At 61.4% G+C, this 22,469-nt stretch overlaps 2 protein-coding genes across 12 annotated transcripts; both read right to left on the bottom strand.

The window, feature by feature from the left end:
• Positions 1 to 6,487: 6,487 nt before the first annotated feature.
• On the bottom strand, positions 6,488 to 12,451 carry STMN4 (stathmin 4). 9 transcript variants are annotated; one of them, XM_072857698.1, is made up of 6 exons: positions 12,347 to 12,451; positions 9,503 to 9,553; positions 8,941 to 9,036; positions 7,995 to 8,221; positions 7,611 to 7,802; positions 6,488 to 6,659 (listed from the first exon to the last, which is right to left on the bottom strand). In XM_072857698.1, the coding sequence occupies exons 1-6, from the start codon at positions 12,390 to 12,392 to the stop codon at positions 6,600 to 6,602; spliced, it is 672 nt and encodes a 223-aa protein (XP_072713799.1). In that variant the 5' UTR covers positions 12,393 to 12,451; the 3' UTR covers positions 6,488 to 6,599. The 9 variants fall into 9 exon arrangements, with proteins under 9 accessions (XP_072713799.1, XP_072713800.1, XP_072713802.1 ...); XM_072857699.1 differs by having other exon boundaries at positions 7,995 to 8,203; XM_072857701.1 differs by having other exon boundaries at positions 7,995 to 8,200.
• A 4,808-nt stretch (positions 12,452 to 17,259) lies between these two features.
• TRIM35 (tripartite motif containing 35) lies at positions 17,260 to 22,067 on the bottom strand. 3 transcript variants are annotated; one of them, XM_072858183.1, is made up of 7 exons: positions 21,907 to 22,067; positions 20,898 to 21,348; positions 19,731 to 19,862; positions 19,121 to 19,351; positions 18,924 to 18,946; positions 18,316 to 18,437; positions 17,260 to 17,983 (listed from the first exon to the last, which is right to left on the bottom strand). In XM_072858183.1, the coding sequence occupies exons 1-7, from the start codon at positions 21,987 to 21,989 to the stop codon at positions 17,418 to 17,420; spliced, it is 1,608 nt and encodes a 535-aa protein (XP_072714284.1). In that variant the 5' UTR covers positions 21,990 to 22,067; the 3' UTR covers positions 17,260 to 17,417. The 3 variants fall into 3 exon arrangements, with proteins under 3 accessions (XP_072714284.1, XP_072714281.1, XP_072714282.1); XM_072858180.1 differs by having other exon boundaries at positions 20,898 to 21,402; positions 21,907 to 22,036; XM_072858181.1 differs by having other exon boundaries at positions 19,731 to 19,826; positions 20,898 to 21,402; positions 21,907 to 22,035.
• Positions 22,068 to 22,469: the final 402 nt, after the last annotated feature.

The raw sequence follows: 22,469 nt of genomic DNA, 5'->3' as shown, positions 1-22,469 counted from the left end.
TCTTCCTTGGGGGGTATTCCCAAGACATATCCGATGGTGTTTGGGAGTTGCAATGGGCCAGTCCACGCTGCTGTTGGACCATCACTTGCCATGAACATCCGGGCACTACCAGCAGTGGGAGGAGAGCTTTCTTCCCTCGCGGCACGCGCATCTCAGATATAACACCATTCCTTCAGGATCCGACCTTCCCCCTTTGAACTGCAGGCGTTCAAAAGGCCATGAGTTCCACTGGTTAAGCAATACCCTACTAAGAGACTAATAAATCACTTGAATAAGCAACAACCTAATTAACTAACGATCACATTATCGTTATTAATCTCTGATCTGATTTTGCACATTATTAAACACAACGATAAAGGTATCACTCTTAAACCATGCGAATTACACACTACTACTGCTGAATTACAGTTTTACTATCCTTCCCTCCCCACAGCTCTTCATACCAGGGTGCAAGTGTCTCCCTTTTTACCCTCTTGCACTAAATCTTTTGGACATAGCCCTGATGGAGAGTCCAGCGAGCTGTCCAAGGGCATCCCATGCAGTTGGGTACCCAGATCAGCATCACCACCATCTGTAGGCACCCATGCTCCGACCACCAAAAGATCCCATCCTCCTGTGTTCCTTACCTGGTTTCATAACTTATTCCTCTTTTTTTTTCTATTTCTACCTTAGCACCTCTTTTATTTCAGCCCAGTCTGCCCCTAATTACTTTTTTTTTCCTTATTGGTCCCAATTCTGCTACATCCATACTCAAATTTATTATATCTGATGCCATGATTGAGGCAATCTTGGCCTTCTAGGGCATTACTGATATGGTTGCCTGTACACAGGTGGCTTTGCAAGACTGCACCCCAAAGCTCCCCTACGGTTACGGGGTTCATATTGGACACATGCTGGGTGCCTTTTACACTCTCTAAGATGAATCTTTCTGCTTCAGACCTGGCTCCTCCGCCTTGCCCAAACAGCTTCACACGCACAGATAGTCTGCACGCTGGAGGAGCAGACAAAATGCTGTGGTTTTCATACTGTTTTGGAGTTCACACAGCATCCTTGCCCTTGAACAGTTTTGATCGCTCCCCCAGTTCCCCGCAGAAGCCCCAGCTAGTTATGACACCCAATGCTCCAGCCGCACCCCTTGCCCGCCACTGCCAGCTTCCCATGAATGAACGGCTGGTATCTTGCCCAAATTTATGATTTCTGAGAAACCAGCATGAGGCTACGGACTGGAGGAAGGACATCAAACGGCAGAACTGTCCCTGCACAATGTCGCTGCTGTTGATGACGCACGAGCCAAGAAAAGCTCCCAGAGTCCGGCAGTGGGTCGATGGCAGGAAGATTCATCTCTTCGCCTGGAGTCCTGGAGGCACTTCCAGGGTGCTGCTTCTGTACCTGCTTTGATCTGTTATGTGTCACTTTGCAGAGGTGGACACTTGTGTCCCCGATGCAGGTCAGCAACCGAGCAGCACTTGTCATGTCTGCTCTGAAGGACACCCAAGCATCCTCTGATGTTCAGGAGGTGCACAGGTCTTGTTTGGGGTGGGATTTAGGGATGGGATTGCATCTGACTTTCCAAACAGGAGAGGTGGGATCAGGTGCAGAAGGTTTGTCCAGATCTCAGCCTTCAGGTTCTGGCACATGCCATGAAATGTCTCCTTGGGAGGTTCCTTGAAGGCACCAAACCTTTGCTTTGTGCTTTCCCCTTGTATGTCCTGGCTGGGCCCACAGGATGGTGCCTCAGGAGAGGACTCTGCCATGTAGTCAAGGACCTGGTCTCCATCACCTCCTCTCTGGTGTTTGGTTCAGGATGCCCAGGTGCGAGCATCTGAGCTCCAACCTCTCACCCAGGTGTGGGTGTCTTCTGCCATTTGAGACTCGTGGGCTATCAGAGGCTGGCACGTGGGATGGGCGGAGGTGACAGGGGACCCACAGGACACAGGGCCCTTGGGAACCAGGTGGGTAACTCTGGGGGCATCTCGAATGGCTCTGCGTGGTGAGATGAAGGTATTTGGTATCCCAGCAAGGCTAAGGGCAGCCTGATTCTCATCACTGCAAGCCCCAAATCCAGCCAGAGGCTGCCTGAGTTCATCCCAGGGAGGAGAAGTGGGGCCAGCATCTGCAAAAGCAGCTCTGCTGCAGAAAGGGGAGGTTAAGCCTGGACTCCTGGGTGCTCGTGCCCCATAGCTTATAGCAGATGGGACATGGGGATACCTCCCCTGCCTCTCTCCCTGTATGGGGCTGACAACCCTGCTGGCTTCCCCTGGAAGAAGGTGATGGTCCTGGTCCAGGCATCTGCTGGGTACCAGGCTTTGGGCACGACACAGCAGTGTGGCTAAGCAAGAAACTAAATACACCCCATGAAATGGCCCCGTACACTCGGTCCTGCACTGGGGGAGGAAAGCGTGTGTGACTCCTCCCAGGACAGGGCTCCCGACTGCGAGCCTGGCTCCTTCTTCTGCTCTTCCCTTTCACACTCAAATTAACCCCTGCCTCGTTAATTTGGCTGACCCCATTATAGTGCTGTCTAAAGTGATGTGGGGCAAGAAATTGTATTGACAGAGCCTCATCGAGTGCAGCCACGAGGCAGACGCCCTGCCGGGTCCCGTGCATTGCTGCACTAACCAGACAGCCCTGCGGACCCCTGCGCACGTGGACATGCAATATTCCTGCTGCGGAGCAGCAGCTGGCTCTGTGTGTATCTTGCTGGGGGAGCAGCTACATGACCTGGCGTTGTTTTGGCTCACAGCTACCCAAGACAGAGGAAGGTCTGAGAACAATTTCCATCTGATGTGTTAGGTCAATGCAAGTATTTCCATCTGTGTGATAATCAGGATTCAATGTATTTACTGAAGATGGACAAGGTTTATGAGGGCCACCAGCCCATGCTCCCACAGGTCTCCACTCCCATGGCTGGGAAAGGCATCTGAACTGAGATGGGAAAAAATGAAGGAAAGGGCTCCTGGAGTGATGGTCATCAAAAAAACCTTGGTGAGGTGTCCATGACCAGAGGGCTGGATCTTCAAACACGTTGGGGTGAGGAGAAGGAGCCAGGGAGGGAGACGAACAGGCAAGTTAAACATTAGCTATTCTAAGACGCAACACTGGAAACACTGGAAAGGAGATTAAAACTTGATCAGTTTAGGGAGGGGATTATCTGAGGTGGACCACTGTGGTGGGCAAAAAGCTGGATGAAGGAAGAAGATCCAGCTCACCTCTCCCTTTAGCCTAAGCCATCATCATCTCTCCACCTTGACAGCAATGGGAGAAAAACGAGCCTCTGGACCCTTGCTGGAGCACTGACGAAGTTCATTAGGATTCGGGCCATGGAGCAGGATGATCTGAGATGCAGGTGATTATGGGTGGGTGGGTTTCTGCTTCAGGTGCCTAGAGAGAGTCGAGAGTTTTTAGGATGTGCATCCTGACACCATCTGCATCACACTTTGCCTGGTTTTGACTCACCCTGATCCTCTTTGGACCGCCTCCTCCAGACAGCTGCCTCCTGACGGTGTTGGTGCCATCAGCTTTGCCCCCATGATCATCTTCTTACCCTGGTGCCCCATTTTCCCCCCTGACACCCACTGGCTTGTCCCCAGGGAGAGCTGTGCTCTCTTGGCTCTGCTCCCTGTTTCTCTGCTACCCTCCTCAAAGCTTCTGGGTGCTTTTTAAGGCTCTTTGGAGGAAGGTCTTTTAGTATCTCCCTATTTTCTTCATCCTCAGCCCAGCTTAGGTGCCCTTTTCCATTGTGTCATGGTTCCTGCATCTCTTCGTGCCCATCAACGCACATGCTGTTGTGGACTGTGGCACAGAGTCCTAGGGCAGAACAATATATGTCATTATTCTTTGTTTATTCAAATACAATATACCTAACAGACCAGTATTTTATTTGCTGCAAGTTTACTCAACTCCTGCAAGTCTGCCGATGGTCAGCCTCAAGACTCCTGTTGCCGTCGTCTGTACTAGATGTATGCATCTTGCCTTCTTCTTGAGCCTGTGGCTTCTCCTCCCTTCTTGGGTGCAAAAAGCTCTTCTGCTCTCCCCGGGTCCTCTCCCACATGGCTTTTGGGGGTTGCTAACTCACATCCCACCAGTTCGTATGACCATGGTGGACTCTGCCACCTCAACACTGACTCCATGTCCTTGTTTGCATGGTCCCTTTTGATATGGCCCCTTTGCTGTTGCACCTGAGTGTGATGGAAGCCCCTGAGCATGGCTGCTGTGTTCACAGGGAGGTCTGAATCCCCTCCTGGGATTTGTCTTAATGTTGACACCAAATCCCACACCCTTGGGACCACCAGCTCCTTGGTTGGACACCCATCTTCCAAGACCTCTCAGGTTCAGGGAGGACCTCCTTAGCCCAGATCGGAGAGGACCAGGTCAGGGAAGACCTCCTTGGCCCAGGAGGAATGGACTCTTGGCCCCTCTGGGAGGCTGGCCCTAAATTTTGGTGCCATCACCTCTCTCAGGCTCAGCAAAGAGGGGAGAGGAAGTGGTACCACTTTCTCCTTAGGGTTGGAGAAGAAGAAACCCTTCAGCTCCTCTCCTGGCACTCAGGACACGACGTTTTCCTTTTGTCTACTCCATGCATAGACCGATGGGTCATCTGGCCTTGGCGTAGACCTTGGCATGTGTCCAGCTACCTCCGTGCTTCCTCACCATGCTGGCCAACTCCTCTCCATCTCCCAGCACACCGCTGAAATTTGGCTCCAGCTCCCTGCTCTGGGTCTGGGGTGGGAGAGCATCACCTCTGCATGCCCCAGGGGTGCACAGGGTGAACCCGGGTTGCACGGCTGGGTGCAAGGGGTTGATAGTGCTGGAGGGCCGAAGGACCCCAAATCCGCTGCAGTCCCACCAGACTGAGGTTATTTGGGGCACCGGGGTAAAATAGACCCATCTGTCTGACGCACATGCTGCCTCCCACCCTAATTTCCCCCCCAGTCGCTTTCCCCTTCCCAGTGTAAGTGACACTGGGATGCCCCCCCCAAAAAAAAAAAACAAACCACACACAAGACACTGCACAGATCATGAGAAAACAAAAGAAATGCCAAGGCGGTTTATTTACAACCGTTGTATACAAAAAAAGGACAGCTCGTGCCACGGTTAGAACAGCCCCTTCCGTCTCCTTCGCCCGCTGCCCTCTCCCGTGCTCCCCCCCCCGGGCTGGTCCCCCCAGGGCTCCGGGGTCCAGGCGAGCATCTCGCGGCACAAGAAAAGACACGGTTCCCTCCAGACCCGCATCAGAGCTTGGAAAGCTTGTCTGGCCATAGTGGAGATCAAACCCTCTGTTAGCATCAGGGTTGGAGGCTGATGGGGTGCCAGGGCATCGCGGCACTGGGACCACTGCCTGCTGGTAACTGGGAGAGGAGGGGACATTCCCACCCCTGCAGCAGAAAGCAGGCTCTCCACCTTCTCCTGCTGGGAAGGATCTCACTGCAAGCTCTCTGCTTCGCTCACCCTCCCTGGAGGCAAAGATCACCCAGGGGATTGCACAGCAGCTCCCACAAAGCACCTCCTGGGCTGGTCACAAGCTGTTGGTGGGGTCCCAAACTGGCTTTCCTCCTGCCCTGGTGTCACCAGGAGGTGCCATTGCCGTCCCCAGGGACTCCCTATGGCTGTTGTCTTCTCCTGCTCTCCAGAGAGCCATCTCCATCCCACCTCTGGCTCTCCAGCCTGGGCTCCCCTGGCTCCTCTTTCCCTCTTGTTTTTCCCCGTCCCTTCCATCACGGTTTCCGCAGCCTGTTTTTCTCTCCTGCTTTCGCTCTCCATGGGGGTGATCTCCCTTTTCAGATAACCACCTCTAAAAGCTGATGGCTTTCCAGCTGCTCTACAGCAGAAAAGGGGATTTCATCCAAGAGTTCCCACAAAGATGATTCTCAGGAGGTTCTTTCTTACAAAAAAAACCCCAGCTCTTTGGGAAGTCATGGCACTTTTCAATTTCACCCTTGAAAAGGATCATCAGCATCTCCTACAGCCGGATAAAGCCTTTGGAGCAAGCGACTTTCACTCTCTGACCACGTCCAATGCGGGGGTCTCTTCTCTCCCTTCCCCAAAAGGGTTCTGTAAGGTCTATGGGCAAATAACGCCCGCTTCGGGCAAGAGGCCCTGAGTCCAGGCAGGAAAAAGGGAGGGAGGGACACCAAGAGATGCCGCTGCCCATCGGTGGGGTGGGATGGAGGAGAAGAAGGAAGCCGGAGGGATGCCCACCTGCCCGCCCTGCCTGCCCAGCACCAAATTAAAGTCACACACGACGCACATTCCCCCCCCCTCTTCCCTCCCCACCCGCTCTGTCCCCCCCCGGCTTTTCCCTGGGGGGGCCACCTCCTCCGCTTCACCAGCCCTCAGCTGTCTCCTCTGGACCTGGTTGACGGGTGGCTCGTGAGACCCACCAAGGAGGTGGGCATCCCAAAGCCAGCACCCTCCCGCCCACCCTCCCTCCTTTCTCCTCCCTCCCCACCCTCCCCGAAACGAATAGGATGGCTTCACTGGTCAACTCTTTACATTCACGAACAAAGAAAGCAGAGGAACGTCCACCCTTCCACCATCCGACCTTGCGCTGCGGCAGCCTCTGCCACCTCCCCGGAGCTGTCAGTCCAACCATCGCCTCTTTACCTGGAGGCTTCTTCCTTGAGCTCCTTGTTTTTCCTCACTTCTTCCGCGTGTTTGTCCTGTGGGGGGGAGGTAGGAGGGAAGGGGGGGGACACACGCATTAGCTGGACGGACTTCAGGGTCCCCACGGGCGGGCCAGCAGCTTCGGAGGGGTTCGAAGGCACGAGGGCGTTCGCAAGGTTCATCCCCAGAGGGACACCACCGATGGGTCAACAGCGTCCTCTCCTCCCCTGGGGCGTTTTAAGGACTGTGGAGGCACTCAGGGACAGATTGTCCTCGCCCTCTAGCTAGGAGGTAGACGTCAACCAGACGGGATGGACCGTGAGCCCCAAGGAGATGGGGTTAGCTCGGATTGTCCTTCATTATCTCGTGCTCTCTGCCTCTGACCCAAGGCTAGCTGAGGCGTTTGGAGAAGGGCACTGGGCGAGCTCCTTGCAGAAGGGATGTTTTGGAGGGAGCTGGAGGTGGTGAGGGTGGGACCTTCCGTGCTGAGGTTGGGAACAGACCTGCTTCGGGGAGAGAGAAGAGGTCTGCACAGGCTGGCAGGGTGGAAGCATCTCCTAGCATGGCAGCATGGACCCCTCCAGCTCCACCGGGGAGCTGACGGCTCCATGGCCTCTGGGGAAGGGACCAGGGGAAGATCTGCCACCTGGGAGGTGGAAAAATTGCCAGCGGTGGGTCAAGGCCATCACGGTGGGACATGGGGAAAGCAAAGGCTTTGCATGTCTGCGGATGAGATGTGGGTCCCAGCTCTCCACCCACCAACCGCTCGTGAGCCTACGGACCCATTAGGCTCGGTGGGTCCCCAGGTAGGACCCCCCCACCCCGGGTGGGACGTTGCGTTTGGGTATTGCTGCACAGTGGGAGGGGAAGAGGGGTCCCCCCCTTTTGGTGGTGTCCCCAGGGGGTAATGCCACCCCAAGAGCCGTGGAGGGTGCCCGGGTGTCCCGTGACACCCTCCTGGACCGGTGTCCCAGCGCATCCCCCCTCCTTCCTCGCCAGGCTCTCACCTTCTCCTGCAAGCGCTCCAGCATGGCTGCTAAATGGGCCTCGCGGTTCTCCTTGTTGGACTCCATCTTCTGCGCCAGCTTCTCTTTGGCCATTTTGATGAAGTTGTTGTTTTCCTCGATGGCCTTCTGGATGACCTCCCGCTCGTGCTCCCGCTTCTCTGCCAGATGCTTCAGCAGCTCAGCCTCCTGGTACTGCATGGGCAAAGCGAACACGATGGCCGTGTGGGCCACGGGTTCCTTGCACTCCCGGCCAAAACCATCCCCTCCAAACTCAGCAACGTCCCCAAAGGTGGGTGTGCCTTGCTGAGCACCCCGAGTGCAAGGTCGCATGTCCCCACGGCACGTCCCCATGCTGCGGTGCCGTGCATGAGCTGCTGGACCTACCTTCCTCCTCTCCTCTGCCGCCTCCAGCTTCTTCTGGATCTCCTCCAGGGACGGGTCACGCCGCCGGGGCAGGGAGGCATTGAACTCGGGGATGCCATCGAACGACGGGGGCTTCAGGATGACCTCGAAGGACTGCCCTGAGGTCCGCTTGTTGAGCTCGATGACTTCCATGTCGGAGATGACGCACCAGGTGAGGTCTACCGTGTCTGCTGGGAGAGGGGCACGGGCTGATGCGGACGCGGAGCCCGTCAGCCCCCGTCAGCACGGGCTGACGCGGAGAGGGGTGCGGACACATCCCACCCCTTCGGGCAAACCACCCCAGGGTCCCACACCTGCAACCCACCCACGTGCCACCGCCTTCCCCGATCTGCACTGGTTTCACCCAAATCCCTGCACCGCGATTGAAGCCCTGCGGTTCAGCCCCAGTGTCATGGGTTGGGGTACGGACTCCAAGACCATCAAGGGGGTTGAGCTGGGAATATTTGGGCGAGCTGAGGGGCTGGGCATCCCCCCGAGGGAGAGGTGAGCAAGCAGGGTAGTGTTCGGCCCTGCTTTGAGGACTGGGAATGGGACCATGAAGCTCCTTTCCAGCTGCAGATCCCCCCACAGCTAGCCAGGAGGAGCCCCCCAAGGCTGGGCACCCCCCTCCGCCACCACTGTCACCTCTGGACGCGCTGACATGAATCAGTCGGAATCACCCAGCGCCGTCTGCCTAAAAACACCGAGCCCACGCCCGGCGCTTCATGCAGCGGAGCCACGGCAGAGGGGGGCTGCCCAAGCCCCCCAAACCTCCGCCTGGCCCCCTGCTTCCAGCCGGTGCCAGCAAACTGTGGAGCCACCTCTCTCGGTTTGAGGGTCGCCCCACTCATCCTAAGGGGGTCTGCAGCCCCCCGCAGCTCCCACTGCTCACGCACCCCTCAGCCGTGGGTGGGCAGCAGGCTCCTACCTTCATACGTGTATGCTGGCTTGTTCAGGGGGTCCGAGAGGAAACAGGAGCAAAAGAGGGAGACGAGAGGCAGCTCCTTCATCTTCTCTTTGTAAGCTGGGAAGAGATGGTGGGATTGCGGTCAGAGGGGTGGGGGGGGTCCTGCCAGGCAGCTGGGACAGGGGCTGCCACGTGCCAGGGAAGGGCTGGGACGCGGACGGCGGCTGGCACCGAAGTTTGCCCAGATATTGCAAACAGGGTGATTTGGGTGGGGGAAGCAAGGTATGCAAAGGGGAAACTGAGGCACGTAGAGGTGGGGTGCTTTACTCATGGCCACGTGGGTTATGTCTGTCCTGGTGTGTTAACCCCACGCACGACCCCTTCCCTGCCACCACTGGGATGCTGTGAGAGTCCCAGGGCAGGGGGTAGCCCAGGGCAGAGCCATCCCCAGGGCGGTTTGGATGGGGCCCCTCTCAAACTAGGGGTGCCCCAGCATGGGGGTAGACACCAGGGTTGTGTTCAAGGGGTTGGGTGAGCCACGCTGTCCCCTGTCCCCACGCGCGGCCCTGCGACGGTGCCGTACCAGCCAGAGTCATGGCGTGACAATCCTCGGGCGTCTGCAGCAAGAGCGTTCCTGGGGGAGGAAAGAGCCAGGATCAGCGTGGGGTGTCCCAGGGGCTGGGGGCATCAGCCAGCCCTGCCCACCCACGCCTGCCCCTTGCCGGGTGTCCTGGGGCTGAGGGCACGGCCCAGCCCTGCCTGTCCCCTGCCGTGGCCTCGCACGCACGCCGGGGATGCTGCGGTGGGCACGCGCTGGGGACACGGGGTGGGCACGCACCGGTGTGGTGTGACGGCCGTGCACTGGTGAGACGGGCACGCAGTGGTGTGGCGTGGGGGGCAACGCTGGTGCGATGGGCACACAGCTGCGATGTGATGGGTACGTGCCGTTGGGGTGGGCACACGCTGGTGTGATGCGATGGGCACGTGCTGGTGTGATGGGGGGGACGCAGCTGGTGTGATGGGCACCCACTGGGATGATGGCAGCAGCCGGTGGGGTGCGTCTGGCACCCACAACCCTTCCCTGCGCTGGGCTGCCCAGCGCCTGCACAACCCACACGTGTGCACACGTGTGCTGGGAGCAGCGTGCACACACGCACACGCGTGCACACGCATGCGCACGCACACCCTTCACGGACCCGCTGCCACCCCCACTCGTGTCTAGAGAGCCCCAGTCCTCAGCTCGCCGCTTGCCAGACCACGCGCAGAAGGGCTGACGCACCGGGACCCTCTCCCATATCCCACTGGGACCCCCTCCGGGGGTCCCCGTGGCTGTGGGTCAGGCGTGGGGGCATCCCCGGGACCCCCCACCCGTCCCCGGGGTGCAGAGCCCCTGGGTGAGCGCAGGACCTGGCGTGGGGCGGCAACACCCAGAGACTCATTAAAACCCAGCTAAGCCGGGGCCATCCCCCTTTCCCAGGGTTTCTGGGGGACACAGATGGGGTGTCGGTGGCATCAGAGGGGTTTCCTCTGCAGCTCCCACAGCCGCAACACACCCCGACCCAGCTCAACCTGGGGGGCCCTGAGAAATCCCGACCCCTCGTCCCCCATCCTGCTGGGATCTGACACAGGGATCACGCAAATAACCTGCCCGCAGCTGCCGGAGGGGGGGGAACAGGGACAAAATGTGGGGACACCCTGCCGGGGACACCTTCCCTGGAGATGCTCCCCTCTTTTAGGTGACCTCCGGAGCCAGGGCTGGTTGGGTTTGGGGGTTGCCCAGGGATGTTCCCCCACCAAGGGCTTTCCTCCTTGCCTAGCCGAAGGGTTTTGCCCTAGGTGGCTCTTGCCAAGCGCGGTGCCAAGGCAGGGTGGGGATGCTCTGGTGGCTCGTGTGCCGACACGAGGCTGTGCCGGGAGCTCTGACAGCCCGGCTGGAAGCATATGCCTTCCTCATGCATCCCCGCTCCTTGCATTACCACCCCAAATCCTCATTTTCCCCGAGATTACGGGGGGGACCTGGATGCGTTTCATGCTACCGAAACCCTTCTCCCAGCCCTCATGTGGCGTTCATGCCCTCGCTCGATAAAATGCAGAGCTCGCCCATCAGACCCAAAACGGGGACGGGGATGGGGTCCATCCGCAGGGATGCTGCCGGCTGGGGGGGGGAGGTGGGTGGTGGGCTGCCAGCCCCACTCCTCCTCGCTGGATGAAGATGCTGTGCAAGGTGTTTGGAGGCTCCTCCAAGAGGGAAACCCCTCCCTGCTGAGCTCCCTTCCCTCTCTGCTTCCCAGCCCCGCTGCCCCCCCCGAGCAGCACCAAGGGGAGTGGGGTGTGGTTGGGGCTCTGCTGCTGCTGGCACCCCCAGACTGCAACCTGGCACCCCCAGACTGCAACCTGGCACCCCCAGACTGCAACCTCGCTCAAACCCCCAGCACGGAGGCTGCGGGAGCGATCCCGCTCCCGGCGAGGCGCACGTGGCAGGGAGGGGGCCCGATCCGACCCCAAAGGGCTGCAACCCGCTTTCACAGCCTGATCGCCACTGTAGATCCCCTGAGACGGCGGGGACCCCCCCATCTCCCATCCCCTTCCCTGCAAGAAGCACCCAGCGATGGAGGGAGAGGATGGAGGAGTGGAGGGGGCTCTCCGCTCCCTCCCTTGAAGCTCGCGAAGCCAGGGATGCTTCCCCCTCCCCATCTCCAGGGGAGAGGGAGGATGGCAGCCGCCTCCTCCCTCCCTCCCCCTCGCTTTTCCCCCCTCCCTGGAATAAATATTTCAGCGCCTGCTGAGAGCAGGTCACCTCCGCCAGCATCCTGCCACCATCAATAATTCAGCCTGGCCCTGCCCTCCGGGCGAGGGGGGGGCTCCGCACCCCTGCACCCACATTTTGGGGGGCTCCAGGTCAGGAGACGCACACACCCCCTCCCCCCCCGGGGTCCAGAGGATGCTGGGGTGCGGGACCCCCGGGGATGCTGGGGGTGCGGGACCCCCGGGGATGCTGGGGCGAGGCGGGGCGGAGGCTGCTGAGCCCCATCCCTGCACGCCCCTCACCGTGGGCGTGGGCTGCCCCACGCCCCCACCCGGCAGGGCAGGATGAGGCCCGCCGCGGTGCGGAACGAGGGAGGTAGAAGGGGGCGCGGGGAGGGTGTCCAGCAGCCCGAGCTCGGCTGTCGAGATGGGGGGACGGGGAGGACGGACAGCACCCCAAAAGGGGCTGGGGGCGCGGGGGTGAGCTGGGGGGCAGCACCGGCACGGCGGGGAGGATGCTGGAGGGATGGGGAGGGGGACAAAGAGGGGTGTCGCGGCCAGAGAGCGACATCCAGGACCCCCCGAAAAAATCCATCCCCCCCTCCCCAGCCCCTCCCCAAAAACTTTTCAGCTTCCAGAAAACACCCCCCCATCATCACCCAAGACACCCCCCGGCACTCACCCCACCGCCGGTGCTTGGGCTGCTTCTCCGCGCTCTCCGGGCTCATTTAACGCGGGCGCGGGGGTCTGCGTGGAACATCCCACCCGGGGGCCCCGAGCCCCCCATGACATCACCTCCCCGAACGGCGATTGGCGCAACGGCTCCGCCGCCGCTGATTGGCCCGAAGCCTGTACGAACCGGGTACCAGCCCGGTGACATCACGCCGAGCAGCTATTTTCGGGCTGGGCCTTGGGGGGGGGAAAAAAACCCAAAAAACACAAAAAAACCAAGAAAACCACGTTAAAAAGGGGGGAAAGATGATAAAAGGCTGGGGGGGGGGAGAGGTGAAGGGGGGGAGGGGCTGGATTTGGCCCCAAAAGGGGGGTTTGGGGGGGTTCTGGGGGGGGTGATGGATTGAAAGGGCTGAGCGCATGGTGGAAAGCGAGCTTCGGCGCTCTGCTAGAGCAGGACAAAGCTGGAGAGTGACAAAGTGACAAAGAAGGGGACTTGGAGGGTTTAATAGGGCCCTGGTGGCATCTCCGATGGGGCCAAACTGTCCCACTCCGCTCCCCTAAACCCCACGCCGGCACGGGCTGTGGGGGGTCCTCTCCACGCTGGGCAGCAACGGGGTGTCCCCTCCCTCCTCCCATGGGATGTGGCACAAGCCCGGCGTGACCCGTTCCCAGCCCCAAAGGCACGTTGAGGACTTGTTGTCCTCCTCAAACTGGGCAACGGGAGCTCGGAGAGGCCGAGTCCCAGATCCCGAAACTATTTTGGTGCGATGCCGCCGTGGATGCCGGGGCGAGCGGAGGTCCCTGGGGAGCCCCAACAGAGCTAGGACATCTCTTAGGGCTCTGCCCTTCCCACAAACCGACTCCTTCCCCCAGATCTGCGTCGCTCTGGCCTATTTATCGCCGATGGCTCCGTCTGACGGTGATCACAAGCCCGGCACCTCTGGGGAACCGTGCGGGTATATTTAGGCACCCGTCTCCTCCGTTATGCAATGAGCATCAGGGTGGCTGTGGGGAGGTGGCTCCCCCTGGAAAACGAATGTAGGGTGGCTTTGCAAAGCCCATGGCCTCAGGACATGGGGAAGGACAAGGTGACCCAGCTGGAAATGGGGGTGACATCGCCTGTGTGACACCGCAGCTCAGCCATTTAGCTCATCGTGGGGCGTCTGTAACACATCCCGCCGAAACTCAATGGCTCATCGCTTCCCTCTGAAAGGATCCTCTAATGCTCGGGCGATGAGCGAGCTCCGCGCCCGAGCCCTCCCCGGCTCGGCGGGGTTCGGGGGCCCACGCCGGCGTGGGTGCCGTGGGTAGGATGCCCGTGGGACGTGCGAGGAGCTGCAGAGGGAACGGAGCACAGCCCTGAGACGGAGGGGCCAAGGGGAGGAAAGAGTTGAGACACAGCGGCCAACCGGGGGACAAACAGCCATTGTGGGGACCCACGTGGCTGTGGCACGGTCCCTGCGGCGGCTGGCACCGGGCTGCGTGGCACCCCATGGCAGGGGGGGGTGCAGGGGGCTCTGCTCAAATGCTCCTTTGAGCTGCCCGTGGTCCAGGCTCAGGGCACAAACCCCTCCCTGTCACCCCGTGTCGATGGCCACAGTTTAGCTGCATGGCTGGCTGGGCTTGCTGGAGCCGGGGGAGATGCTGGGAGCCTGGGGGGGGTCACGTCTGGAGGTGTCTTTTTGTCCCCCAGCTCCACAGGACCAGCATTTGGGGGGATGGAGCTTGGTTTCAGCTCCTGGAGCCGCTGTGTAAGGCTGTGGCTCTGGGGACACTCGATGGCCACCATCCCTAAGGGCTGTCACCCTCCACCCTGCAAAGCCTCCTGGCTGCTCCAACGCTGGGAACTGTTTTTCTCCAGCAGCGTGTGCTGGTCGAAACTAAACGAGGCATGAAAAAAGGAGGCCAAGGAGATTTGCGTCCACCCAGGGCGATGGCCACCCCTTTCCCATTCACACCGTCCTCACCAAACCCTCCTTGGGGGTCAGCCTGGCATGGGACCGTCTCCAGCACAGGGGACGGCAGGAGGTGGCTGGAGGAGAGCTTGGCCGTGGAGCCAGGCTGGGGAGGAAAGAGCCCCGGCAGCGAGAGGAGGCCACGGGAGGCGAAGGGTTTACCTCTTCCCGGGGCTTAGGGAAAATTGCTCGGCATCCCAGCGCCGGCATCCAAACCCTTCCCGGGCATGGGCCGATGGGGTGGGAGAGACGGGGGAAACCTTTCGCCGTGGGGACGCAGCGCGTGGGACCCAGCTGCAGCTTGTGGTCCATCTGGGCTGGAGCACCGGGACAGCCGCGTGGGAAGGTCCGTGCGTCCCGGGGTGCCCCTCGGCCAAAAGCAGGCATCCAGGGGAGACCCTAAGGAGGGGGTGAGCGTATACGGTGTTGCCTCGGAGCCCTTTCCCATCCTCCAGCCGTGCTCGGAGGGGGCTGGAAGTGGGCTCTGGGCATCACCCCCCGCCCTGGGTTCCTCTCCCAGGACATCTCCAGCCTCCCCTCCAAAGGTTCAGTAGCCACAGATCCTTCAAGAAGAAGACCCACAGGTTTGGACCCTCCTCGTTCTGGAGGATTCCTGGCCCTGGGAAGAGCGGCCAGCAGATCCCGGCCATGGCTGCCAGGGCACGGGCTTAGCCCCAGCCCGCTGGGCACCCGGGGGCAGGATCCGGCCCCAGGACGGTGCCTCCTCCGGGGTGCCCGGGGGCCGTGCACACCCCGGGAAACCTCCGGGGGTGGGTGGGGGGTCCCCCACTTGTCCCCCCCACCCCTCCGGGATGCACCGTGCCCCGGCGCTGGCTGGTACCCGGGGTGAGGGAGGGCTGGGGAGGGGGCGGGGAAAAGGTGCTGTCCTCCTTCGGATTGGGCAGAAATTACATCATCGCCAGGCTGCGAGCCAATGGGAGAGCCGCCTGCTTCTCCGAAATATCGCCCGTCCCTATAAATGGGGGGATGCTGGGGGGGGGGGGAGCTTCACTGCAGCAACCCCCGCCCTCCCCCGGTTGGATTCACCCCCCCCTTCCCCACCCAGCTAGCGGGGAGCCCCACTCGCACCCCACGCCCACCCGTGAACCAGCGGGAACCCGTGAACTCGCAGGGGAACAGCACCGGGGCGGAGGGGGAGCGGGATCCCGGGCACCCCGCAGGCTGGAGCGGGGCCCGCGGCTCGCCGACCTCGGCGTGAGCAGCCAAAAATGCTGCCGCCATAATAATAATAATAATAATAATAATAATAATATCCTTCTGATTGCTGCAAGGAGGCAGGTTTGAGCTCGGAAAAGGTCCTGTAAGTAACCGGTGTGTCCCAGGCAGGATCTCAGGCGTTGGGGAAGGATGCGATGGCTGCAGAGGAGGGCCCCACGCAAAACCCGCCTGCCCCTTACCGCAGCGTTCCCCAAATTTGTCCTCCGATGTCGGAGGTGCGAGCAAATGTTCAGTCCCGGGGAGACGTCACCCATGGCTGCAGGCTGGGTGCTGTCCCGCGGGCCAGCTCCGGAGGAGAGGTCTGTGTCGGTGGGAAGAACGGCTTCGCTGCCTTGATTTCTGCTTAAAGCCATTTCTCTGCCTCCGTGGGAATGAAATTAAGCTCAGGGGAAGATGCAGGTACCATTTATTACACTAAAAAACGCAGAGTCTTAGGGAGCCAACCAGTTCATTAATTCATATTGTTTCCTGCAAACCCATTTTTCACCAAATGATTCGGAAAAAAAAAGTCAAAACGTTTCAGTTTCGCCATCCAAAGCGATGCCTCATTTCACCCTTTATTGCCATTTTTACGCCAGGCACCTGCTCTGGCACTGGCAGGCGCGGGAGGGAAATGCTCCCTTTGGACCTCACAAAGAGAAATGCCTCATCCTGCTCCAGCCCCGGCAACTCAAAGAGCTTCCCTGGCTTTTTATTGTTCCCAAATAACGCCTTGCTTGTGCCTAAATTGGCCGCAGGATGCCCAAATTTCCAGGCACTGCCAGCTTTTTTGGGGGGGAGGTGATGGGCAGCATGGGGATACGACGCAGGGAGGGAGATGGGATGCTCACGCCCATTTTCCTCCTTTCCCCGTATCCAGGGATGCTCGGTTGGAAATAGATAACACCAACCGACGTAAGGAAGGCGGAGGACCCCCGGGGTCGCCCCCGCACTGCACGCCTCCGATATCTCCCTTTTGTTTTTCCGCCACCAGCTCTCGTTCCTAAGGAGCATCCTATGCAAATGGTGAGAAACCATGGAAACCACCCGTTCATATCAGCATCCCTGCCAGCGAGGTCCTGGCCGGCCGGGCTGCACCAGGGACCGAGGGCAGCACAGGCAGCACGGCCCCCCAGGCCCCCTCCCTTTCCCCAGGACATCACCTTTAAGCCCCAAGTGCTCACCAGGATGGAGGGAAAAAAAAGCCTTTTTGGCAGGATTAATATCGGGCCAGGCGCAGCACTGGGTTGCAGAGGGTGTTTTTTGTCTCCCTCCCATCCCACCCCTGAGCCTCCTCCACCTCCAAACACCAACTGCATGTTATCACCTGACTCCTGGAGCTGGGGGTTTACAGAAAAGCCCCTCAGAGGGGTAAAGTCAGGGGGAGAAGGGTCGGAGGAGATGGGTTGTTACTCTCAAGGATGTCCCCATTGATGGTTTTTCTTGTAGAGGGGAAACACGCGCTTCTGCCCGCATCCAGCCAAGCCAGGTGGGCTCTTCCCATCCCCAAGGTGCCGGGGCAAGGGCCGCTGTCCCCTGCTTCACCCACAGCAGGGGGCCTTGGAGCCCTGCAAGCTGCCACACTTGCACAAGCTTGGAAAGCCCCCAAATGGTTTAATTTACTACTAATTTACAGCCCCCTGGGAGGGAGATACCTTCTCCCTGAGACCTTCCCAGCTTTGATCTGTGATGGAGAGGGGGGAGGAAAAGAGCCGAGGCGATTTGGGCACAGAGAGGGACAGAGCCATACAGAAGAGCAGAGTGTTTATTAATGATTTAAAAAAAAAGAGGCAGTACATATACAAATTCTTTTTTCCTTTTTTTTTTTTTCTTAAGGAAAGCTGAAAAAGCATCTGGAGAACCCCAAATGCAGGCAGAGGCGGTGGTGGCAGGAGATGGTGGCCACTAGACGGGGACATCTTCGTGGATGCGGACCCGGAGGGGACAGATACGGAGCGCCTGGGGCAGCGCACCCACCGGTGTGCCCCCCATGTAGAAATAGGGGAAGACGGTGCCACCGAACTTCTCGTGGAAGGTGTAGATGTGGGTCTTGCGGTCGGCGTCATAGAAGGACAGCTCCCCTTCGTCGCAGTCCAGCTCCACCCGGATCCGTCTCAGGTCACCCAGCGCTGCCTCCGAACGCGCCGTGTTGGATGCTCGGCATGTCTCGCCATCCTTCCCGGGCAGGCGGTAGATATACCAGAAGCCGGAGCGAGCATCATGGTGGAAGGTCCAGTGGGTGCCACTGCATGGCCGGGCCACCCCCACCCGCCACTTCGCGATGCCGCCCAGGTCCACCTCCCAGGTGTGGAAGCCGGTGGAGAAGCCGTGGGAGCCCAGGATGCAGGGGGCCGAGGTGAAGCGCTCAGGGTTCTCCACCAGCAGCTTGTAGCCCCCATTGGTGACGCTGGTGAGGTCCTCGGACACCGAGAGCCAGCCCGCCGCGGAGTTGGGGTCGAAGCTGAAGGGGACTGTGGTGGGGACATGCGTGTTAGGAGCCTGGCTTGCTCCCGGGATGAGCTTATGGGGGGACCGCAGCCCTGCAGGTATGTATCCGTCCATCCATCCTTTCCTAACCCAGCTCACCGCGGAGAAATGCACCCTCCAGGGCTTCCCTTTTGGGGTGCAAGTGCCCCAGAGCACCCTGTATGCTCTCCAACCCCCTTCCCCAGGCACATCAGCCGCAGGCATGGCTGCTCCACGCTCCTCTTCTCTTCAGCACCCACCACCCCTGGAGCTGCCTCACGCAAAGGCTGCTTTAGCCCTGGGACAACCACCCTTCGGTGGAGACCCAGCACCTCACCTACGGTGATGATGTCCAGCATCTTCTTCCACACGTTGTACTGCAGCGAGCCCAGGTACTTGGCGATGTCAAGGAGCATCCCCGAGGGCACGGCCTCCGGCTCCTCGGCCGTGCAGGCGATCCTGGGGCAGGGGCAGAGGATGGAGACGGGTCAGCGATGGAGGAAGGAACCGGGCTGGGTCCCCTGGCACCCTGTGTTTTGGCAGGGGCTTCCCCACCAGCACCCCGCATCTCCCAAACCTTGCTCTCACTCAAGGAGGGTGGTGAATCACCCCAGGAGGGTCCCAGCACCAAATCCTCCCCAACATCAGGGTTTCAATGTTTCCCCAAAGACCTGCAATGCTGCTTTGTGTCCATGCATGCCCCCCCCATCCTGCCCGGAGGCACCCAGGAGTGCTGCCTGGCCTTGGGGACCCCCAGCACCTTCTTCTGCCGGAGCACCCAGACCTGGAGGGGACACGCGGGTATGGGAACTCGCTTGGGGCAGAGATCTCGCTCTGCAGCCAGGCAGCAGACCCCGTTCCGCCCCAGGGAGGGGATACGGGGGCTCAGCCACCCTGAGCACCCTGTGCCATCGGGCAGGGGACGCGACGGGGACCGGGACTTACCTGCGCTTGCGGTTCTTGTGGGTCTGAAAGAGAAGGAGAGACCGGGCATCAGACCCCCACTTGTAAGGGATCACGGGGGCTTGCAAACACCCAAAGGATCACCCAGCGCCCTGCTCGCACCCCGGCAGAGGCAGGAGGGTGCCACGGTGAGGGTGACACCCCGCAGGGCACGGGGCAGCACCCCAGCAGGGCTTTACCCTGAGGAAGGTGTAGTCATCCTCCTTGCGGTCCACCTGGAGCTGGCGGGCTTCGTTGAGCAGGGCCTGGCTCTCCTCCGCCAGCTGCTTCATCTTGCCCTCGATGAGGCCGTGCTTGTGCTGCATCTCCTCCCGCAGCTGGGCCAGCAGCGCCTTCTCCTCGCCCCGCAGGAACTCGTGCAGCTTCTCAAACTCCCTCCTGATCTGCTCCTCCAGCCGCGCCACTTCCACCTGCCCCGCGTGGGGATGTCAGCACCTCCCTTCGGAGCCCCCCAACTCCCCTGGGCTCCCCCCATCCTCCCCCTAAATGGTCCTCCAGAGCCCTCCAACCAGCTCCAGCACTCAGGGACTCGCTGGGCTCCCACTGGGACCACGCAGTCCTCCCAAAATCAATGTCCCTGCTGCCACGGCAGGCACAGCCCCGTCACCCTGGTTCTCAATTCCCCATCCAAGTCCTTTCCTCCCCCCAGCATCGCTCTCCTCACTCAGGGATGGAGCAGCCCAGGATGGGTGCAGCGTTCCACCCCAGAGCCAGCCGCATTCCTGCACGCGTGTGCATGCACGTGTCAGGATCAGGCCCGTCGCCTCCCTGCCGGGAGGGACCACGCACCTGGTTGTGTTTGGAGATGGACTCGTAGGAGCGATGCATGGCCCCAAAATCCTTCGCCTTATCCCGCAGGGAGGTCTCCATGTTCTTCAGCTTGGCCTGCGGGGAGGAGACGCCTTCAGGACCCTCGCAAGCCTACACCCAGGGTTTCCAATACGGAAAGACAAGAGCCCCAAACCCAGGAGGATGAGGTTAAGCAGGATCCTTGCTCAATCCACCCTTTCCCCTCCTGCGACCGAGGCCTGCCAGTGCTGCACGGGGTCGGCTCTGCGCGGGGCTGCGCGAACACGCCGCCCCTAAGCAGCGAGGCAGAGGAGCTTTGCTCCGTGGCGAATTCTCCCCCATTTTTAAGCCCTTCTACCGATGCCCCGTCAAGTCCCTGCCTGTCCCGGCGCTGCAGGCAGCCACTGCCCCGCTCCCAGGGAGGCTCAGTGCCACCGGCAGCCCGCCAAGCCTTGCAAAACAGCAGCCCGATGGCCGCCCCGCGACATTTGAAATCCGGCTCGTTCCCGCAGGCTGAGTCAGGGCAGCAGCAGCTGCTTTCCCAGCCGGGAAACACGGCAGGTCCTGGCGTGATGCCCAGCTGCTGGCCGGAGCCTGTCTCCTCCTCCTCCTCCTCCTCCTCCTCCTCCCTGTGCAGCCATGGCCCGTCCTGCCCCGCGGGGCTCGGGGCTGTCTCCCCATCCTGCATCCCTCCCCCAGCTGGGGGAATTGGGCAACCCCCATCCCAAACACGCTCCCAACCCCGAGGTGCTGCTGCAATAACCAGCTGCTGCAACAGCCAGCATGGCCGGATCCAGCCCAGCCCCGTGGAGGACGAATGAGTCAAGGAAACGCGGGGATCGAGCCAAAACCCCTTGAAGCATCACCCCGCTCCCCTTTACCGCAGGGTAAATGGCCGTGCTCCGGGGACAGGGTGGCACCAGGTAATTATCAGGCAGGGAGAGCGTTGGGCAGCGATGTGGCAGGGGCACTCCCGCGGGGACCCACCCTCACGGCGTGGCTGCTTCATCTTTCATCCCTGCACGCCAGCGGGTGCATCCACGCCGTGCACGAGCCAAAGCCATGTGCTGGCAAGTTTGTGCCAGGGCGTGCGCGGGCTGCACCCCTCCAGATGCGGGGGTGCCTCTCCCTGCCATCAGTCCCCCCCTTTCCTGAAGCATCCCTCACCCTGAAATCCGCCGCCGTCTCCTGCACCGGCCGCATCTTGTGCCCTTCGTGCTGCTTGGAGCTCTGGCAGACGAAGCATGCCAACTCCTTGTCGTCCAGGCAGAAGAGCTTGGCTTCCTCATGATGCTGGGGACAGAGCGTGGCCACCCGGCCCTGCCGCTGCCTTTCCTCCTTGAGGATCATCTCCACCAGGTTGTTGAGCGTGTGGTTGACGTGAAGGTCGTCGAACGAGGAGGTCTCCTTGCAGACGGGGCACACGTGGTGCCGGTGCTCCCAGGAACGACTCACGCAGCCCTTGCAGAAATTGTGGCCGCAGCAAAGCGTCACGGCTTCCTGGAAAGGCTCGTAGCAGATGGGGCACAGCAGTTCTTCCTTGAAGGTGGCCGTGGAGGACGAGGCCAAGGCCACCGAGCTGCTGCAGGTCGAGGAGCTGGCTCCCTTCTCCATGGCGCTGGGGAGAGAGGGGACGGAGGGAGGCGGGAGCGGGGCTATCCCAGAGTCCCGGCTGGAAAAACAGCCCCGTTCCGTTCCTGATGCAATCCCTTTCCTGCCCGTGACTCACCCCGCGGCTCCCTCCCCAGGCAGGCACTCGCCTGACTGACACGGCCCCGGGCCACTGGCAGTCGCCAAGGGCGGGCGGGCTCCGGCCGCCGCACCGGGAAGGGGCCGGGGGCGACCGGAGCCTGCGCGGGGCTTGCCCCGGTCCCCTGCCCCAGCCCCGGGGCAGCCCCCGTGCCCGGACCGCGGGGCTTGCCCCCGGTGCCCTGACCCGGACCCTCGCCCCCGGTGCCCGGACCCTCGCCTCCGGGGCAGCCCCGGTGCCGGGACCCGGACCCCTCCGCCCAAGGTAGCCCCGGTGCCCCAGCCTCGCTGCTGCTCGGGTGCCCTGACCGGGACCCCCCCCTCCAGGGCTGCTCCGGTGCCCGGACCCCGGCGCTCCTCGGTGCCCGTGCGTGGGGGGTGCCCGGCGCCGAGCACCCGGGCCCCGGGGGGGGTGGGGGGGTCCTACCTTGCCGGGGGCGCGTGGCAGCGCTTGCAGCGGCCCCTCCGCCGCGACGGGCGGTGAGGGGCGCGGGCGGGCGCCTGAAGCATCCCGGGGCCGGGGCTCGTCCGGTGCTGGCGGCAGCGAGGGCACCCGGAGGGGCGGGGCGGGGCGGGGCGGGGGCCGGGCTGCAGCCGCCGGGGAGGGCCCTCGGCCGGGCACGGCCCCACGACCCCACCGGCCCCGCGCCGGAGGCTCTCCCGGCCCCCCCCCCCCCCGCCCCGGGGTTCAGCCCTCCTGCTGCTGCTGGGGGCATCTTCACCGGTTCATGGCCCCCCCCACTCGCCCCGTGTGGGGTGGGGGGGTTGAGGGCTCTCCTCCCCCCCCCCCGTGGGGCTGGGACCGCTGACACCCACTTGCTCGCCTCCCTCTGCGATTACAGGAGCTGGAGGTTGCTCGGTCCTGGGTTCTCGGGACATCCCCTGACTCCAGGAGCTGGCACCTCGGCGGTCCCAGGACGTCGGAGGAGCGAGCCGACACATGCTGGGTGGTGTCTGCCACTCCCTTGTCCCAGGCAGTGTGCCTGTCCC

Source organism: Ciconia boyciana, chromosome 3 (genome assembly GCF_034638445.1).
Source record: "Ciconia boyciana chromosome 3, ASM3463844v1, whole genome shotgun sequence".
Lineage (NCBI taxonomy): Eukaryota > Metazoa > Chordata > Aves > Ciconiiformes > Ciconiidae > Ciconia > Ciconia boyciana.
Note: the sequence above shows the minus strand (reverse complement) of the source record. Positions and strands in the feature narration are given on the sequence as shown.